Genomic DNA, 6,000 nt, shown 5'->3' with positions numbered 1-6,000 from the left:
GCAGCACTTTCAAATAGCAGAAGAGGGAATGCAACCTCTCACACTCCATGTAGATACGAAACAGGAACGAATGCAGGCAGCAAAAGTCATAGGCTGCCTGGGAATCTGTGAAGTGACTTACAAACTTATTGGTCGGCACTGCTCCATGCAACACACTCTACACCCCAGATCCCCAATGGTGCAGGGGAGGACGCCCGTGTAGAGTCCTCCATTAGGGCACCCCGCCTCCACCAGATGGCACACCAAGGTGTGTCCGGACTAAAGACGAGAGCGAGGAAGCAGAGAGTGTGCAGGAGCAGCCCGCACAGGAAATCCCGCTGCAGAGTGAAATACCACGGAGGAAATTTCCAAGAGACGGTTACCCAATTCACGCTATGTTCTTTTGATACCAGGGTGACTCACAAGCCAACTTTACCAAAATCAATGTAAGCTGTAGGGATCCCGTGTTAAATCTACCACCTTCACGTGCAAGACATGGCCAACTAACCCTCTTCAAGGAAATAGGAATAAAAATAAAAGGCAATTACTGACCCATCAAGTATGCGCTATCATTTTGGTATATATTCAGCACCCAGACTTAACCTTTCAGCTGCTTGATCATTATAATACATAGCATCTTTACATTTTTTTTGAAGGAACTTTCCTTGCACTGAGCACCATACGTTAAAGAGCAATAAAAAAAGCCCAACAGGTAACAAGTGACAAACACTTTGAAGGGGAAATAACTTCAAATTCTAAGAGATTAGCAAAATATATGACAATAATGGATACCCAGGAATGTTTACACAGTTCAAATTACATCTTAAAAGATTACAGTCCCCAGTTATTTATTCTTAGAAAATATATAGTGTCCTTCATGTGAACTGTTTTATTAAATTGTGGCTAGTTTGGCAGAGTCCTAAAAGCCAGCCATGTAATTGGTGCAGGATGACATCCACACTGAAGCCACAACCCAGACATCATGATTTCTAATCGTGAAGTTATCCACAGTTGAGTACTGGGAAATAAAAAGCAAATATTTAGTTATAAAAGTGACCAACGCCAATCAGCTGAAAGATCCCAATTTCAGCTTCCGCATAAACAGAAGGTTGGTCTGAATAATGCTTCAAATTGATTTGAGAAAAACCCTATTCATGCCCCTTGACCAATAAAGTAAATGTAGAGATAAAATGATCAGTATGTTCTGGAAAACAAATGGTGGCAACAGACTATTAAACAATGGTAACATTAACAGATCAAAATCAGTTAAGTGAGTCCATGGATAAATGGTGATCTAGAAATAAATGCCATCAACATCAAAGGAAAATTCAACTAAAGAGGAAAAGGAAAGGAATAAACCTCACGGACAACGGTGCTAGTTGTTTTTTCGTGCAATGTTTTATTAACATTTATGGATAACCCAACTCTTCAAATGGTCAATGTCAAAAGATAACGTCTATCTGCAATTGATGTTTCCTCTCCCCAGAAAGCTAAATGACAACTGGGGAATCAAACTTTTTTTTTGCATGAAAACTCAGTTACTAATTTACAAAAATTAGTACAACAGATTACATAAATAAACTAAATCACTTTAAACAAGCCCTGTACAGTAAACCAAAGTACATGCACTTTGGTAAGACTCCTGCAGCTAAAGGAAGTACTCTCCCTGGACTTCTTAAAGCACTCGTCTCCTAATTCGCTTTGAATCTTTACTACACAGTTCGCCTTATGCAGGATTGATCACAGTCTGTGGGATTCCTATTTTGTGTCATAGCATCATTCTTTTCTAATAATATTTGCTCTGTGGAACTAAACTATTTCAGTAATGCATGTGCACGTTACAATATTGGCATTTAAAATTTATACAAGATGCCATTAATATCTGGTCATTTTTGTACAAAAATGGGTTTTTCCATATACATCAGGATTAGCAACAGACTAAATAAGGACATTACTTTTTCCATTATCCTGTGCATATATATCGAAGACAAAAAAAGCCATTTTGCCTCAAAAAAAAAGACCTATGATTCTTTAATTCAGTTACATTAGTTATATCACAATTGTAACATTTTAATTTCATGGTTAAAAAAACCAAACTGCTATTTCCAGTGTGTTTTGTTACACTGCAGCATCCTTACCCTCTACATCCTATAAATGCAACACTGCCAATTGGCTGAACACTGGAGCTTAAATTCCATGCAGACTAGGTCTGCACTTACCTACCACAGAAGTCCCCAATATTCCATCAGGATTTCAGAGAGCAGTCTGCGACATGGCCCACAGACATAGTGGTGCTGGGTTGCAGCAAAACGAACTGCTATTTAAGTAGAGAGCTGTGAAGTCACAGGTCTTTTATTATTAGGCGCAGATTATACAGCGCAGTGGTCTGAGGGTGGCAGACATGTGGCGAGTGACTAGCACGCCCACACACAGTCCCGCTGTTCCAGTACATTGTAGAGAAATAAAAAAGCTAGCTTCCCAAAGGCAAAATGTTTCATATTCAAGAGACCGTGTCATTGGACTGGTGGGTCATTCCCCACTTTAAAATATTAAAAAAAAACCTGGAGGTGCAAGGTGGAGGCAAGAGTCGATAAAAGGGAGTTACAGAGTAACTCCATAAAAAGATGGAAATAAATTGATGGTAAAATTTTTAATGGATACCACTGAAAAATGGATGAGATAGTAATTAATTCCACTGTAAAGAAAAAACAATACTTAACTGCTGCATGTCTCCAATTAGTCCCATAGACTTGATATATGTTGTAGTATAAGGCAATCTGTCCATTAAAGATGTTCAGTAAATTAGATTTTTTTTAATAGCAGTGACAATTTGCATTGCAAATTTCATATTTTTTTTTAAAAACAGTGGCCAATTTCCCCTTCCCAAGTACACAGACCTTGCAACGAAATGTGAACAAATACTCTGAATTGCTAAAATACACCATCACTGTAAGTGTGCACAAACTAAAATCATACATCAGAAAAGGAAATAATTTTGATTAAAAAATAATTACAAAAAATGAAAAAATTGAAATTCAATACAGCTAACCCAGATGAAGCACTAACAACGTGACAAATCAGGGCAAGGATTCACCTTTTACAAAACGAGTGAAAGAAGAAGCAAAGCATTAAAGTTTAAATAACTTATTTACCATGCTAAGAACAAATCCTTAAAAAAAGGTTACGTCAACAGACATAAGAAACCAGATGCCAGAAGCCGTGCCCTAAATACAGTATCGCTATAGTTTGTTTCTGAGCATGGTAAAATCTTCTCATTTTTTAAAATAGTGCAACAGTGCACACTCGCAAAAGAATTAATAAAAAGAAATGTCCAAACCCATATTAAAGATTAGCAAAAAAAAAGCCTTTCCTTGAACAGAGGATAGGAAGCAGTCACGTATTAGGTATGGCTATTTTGAATTTCCCCACTACATTCTGAAGTACAATTTTATATGGTTCACTGTTTGGTACAGCTAGCTAATTCTACATTACACCAATACTGGAGCACAAACTGATGGAGGTTGTACACTAGCCAACACTTTCACCAGTGGTGCGAACTAAAACAGCCTGACGGCATATGGGACATGTGGAGTTTTCAGACAGCCAGCGATCGATACAGTGAACATGATACTCGTGTGAGCAGGGAAGCTTGCGCAGCTTGTTTCCGGCTGTGTACTCACTAATGCACACACTGCAGGTTTTAATTGCATCGCTTTCCCCAAAATTTCTTGTAGACAAGTTGTCAATCTGCTCTTTTGTCAGTCCCCTGGGCTGATCGTCCTCATCTTCGTCATTTAACAGGAAGAAATGGGCAAGCCTAAGGATAGGCAAAGTACCACTTTCTTCAAGGCCAAACAAGCCTCGAGTTTGCTGACCTTCCCTTCTCCTTGCACCAGTTGTGCTATCTGTTTCACTGCCGTTCCGTTGTTCCCCTGCCTGTTGCTCCCCTGTTCTGCCTTCAGAGGCCATGGTTGGGGATTCACTTGTGCTGTTCTGCGATTCGGAGACTTCCTGCACTTGATTTTGGCCCCTGTTGCTCGATTCAGAATCGCTGTCACTGTCCACAAAGGAGCTCAGTTCCCCACCCATCATTATCCGACGTAGTATGGTTTGGAGGGCAACTGAGGCGGCCTCTCCAAGTCCCGAATCAGAAATCCTGCGAAAAGGAATACGAATGGTGCTTACGTAAGTTCGCACCCCAGCTCGCTCAGAGCGGGAGAAAGTGCGCCTGAGCCCACCCCGCTCACTTTCGTATACAACTGTGTTGTCAGATGTTTGGGATCGTGAGCGGGTCCTGTTGGCTATACTATCTCTATCTGCATTTTCACCAGGTCTCACTCTTCTAACTTGCAGATCTAACATAATGGTAGGCGGTCGGCGACCAGCTACAGAGGGATCATTGACGACAGCTTCTGAAGAATCAGCAGCTTCTTGAGAAGGCTCTCTCGGTTCACCTGGTTCAGATGCCGAAACAGGATTAGTTACTTCAGCCTGCACCTCATCTCCAACCCGACTCTGCCTGGACACCACATGCTGTCTAGTTCTAGAACTTCCTTCTGTCCCACTTTCTGAAATGGATCTATCAGACCTCTGAGAAGACCCCTGACGTCGTGATCTACTCGTCCCCTCACCAATTGGATGCAAGGGTGACCGACTTCGATTGCTTCTTGTTCTAGAAGACCTTCGGCGTTCTGGGCTTCTACTTCTACCACTTCTTGGACGACCTTGATGGGCCTGGGTTTCAAGCTCTCGTCTCAAAAGTTCATACCTGTTTTCATAGGACAATTCCCCACTTGGTCTTCTACTCTGCCTTGTTACAGTGGATTCAGACCTCTCAGGTTCACTCTGGACATTTTCTTCTGCTACAGTTATTGGTGGAGCTATTACTGCTTGTGGTGGCTGTGCTGCTGTTGGTGGGGGTGGGTTTATGTTTCCTGATGGTACTGGTGTCAGTGCTTCTTCTGCTGGTGGCACGGTTGCTGCTGCGTTTGAAGTGTCCATGGGTTGCTCACTTTCCATCTCGGCACTTTGATCAATTCTACTGCGACTAACATTAATTTCCAAGCTGAATCTAAAATCACCACTTGTTGGGTTTGTACGACTGACTGCTCTCCATGACCGATTCCCACTTTGCCCACTTCTCGTTGTGTTCCCAGTCTGTCTAAAAGCATTCAACCACTCCAGAAGGGAATCTCCACTCGACCCTTCTTCTGAACCCTCAGCACCTACAGGGTCAAAACAAAAGAAACCATCAGCAACCAAAAAAATTATAACTCACCTATCGTATAGGGTCATTTTGATTCTTTGAATGATATGCATCTTCCACTGTTGGAGTTTGATTGATTGTTTGATTATTTAGAATCATAGACTTTTACTGCAGAAAAAGAGGCAATTTAGCTCATTGCATCTGTGCACATTCTCAGTTATCCATTTACTTCCATCTCCTTGCCCTTTTCCCACAGTCTTCAATTTTTCCCCCAAACATTTATCGACTTCTCTATGGATTCCACCTCCAATGGTAATCAGGCATTACATGAATTAACAGCCCTCAAAAAAACAAAACTGCTAATTTCCCCCTTCATTCTTTTGGCAATTAACTTATATTTATGCCCTCTAGTTATCGAGTCACTGACCAGTGCAAGGTTTCTTTCCCCCAATTATCAAAACCTCCCAATTTTGAAATGCTGTAGATGGCTGAAGCTAACCTCAAACTGATTAACTAGCAAACTCCCAATTCCAAAAATCTATGTCCACATGAGGCCTGGGATGGGTGGGGGGCAGAGAATTGATAGTCTGAGGGGCCCTGCAGAAGAAAATACCAGCTACAAAGACAGAGCTGTCAAAGATATCAAATCAAGACACTAATCTCGATCAGACCTGCAGTACAAACACCAATTTGAATCTGATTGAGAAATACCCAGAAAGCAGCCATGGAATAAATACACAAGCCTTTAAACGGGTCCTTGGGGAACTTCTCTGTAGGGTAATCAATTGGCAGACTGCATTCAACCATCTACTTGG

At 41.3% G+C, this 6,000-nt stretch overlaps 1 protein-coding gene across 2 annotated transcripts in view; it reads right to left on the bottom strand.

Annotated features, from left to right (window-relative positions):
- Positions 1–1,358: 1,358 nt before the first annotated feature.
- rlim (ring finger protein, LIM domain interacting) overlaps positions 1,359–6,000 on the bottom strand; it is a 41,640-nt gene continuing 36,998 nt past the window's right edge. For both annotated transcript variants that reach the window (XM_067997190.1, XM_067997189.1), the window contains one exon: positions 1,359–5,204. In XM_067997190.1, the coding sequence (XP_067853291.1) occupies positions 3,508–5,204 (1,697 nt within the window). In that variant the 3' untranslated portion in view covers positions 1,359–3,507. The remainder of the gene's footprint in view (positions 5,205–6,000) is intronic.

This window comes from Heptranchias perlo, chromosome 15 (genome assembly GCF_035084215.1).
Source record: "Heptranchias perlo isolate sHepPer1 chromosome 15, sHepPer1.hap1, whole genome shotgun sequence".
Classification (NCBI taxonomy): Eukaryota; Metazoa; Chordata; class Chondrichthyes; order Hexanchiformes; family Hexanchidae; genus Heptranchias; species Heptranchias perlo.
The sequence above is the reverse complement of the archived record's forward strand: the minus strand, read 5'-3'. Positions and strand labels throughout refer to the sequence as shown.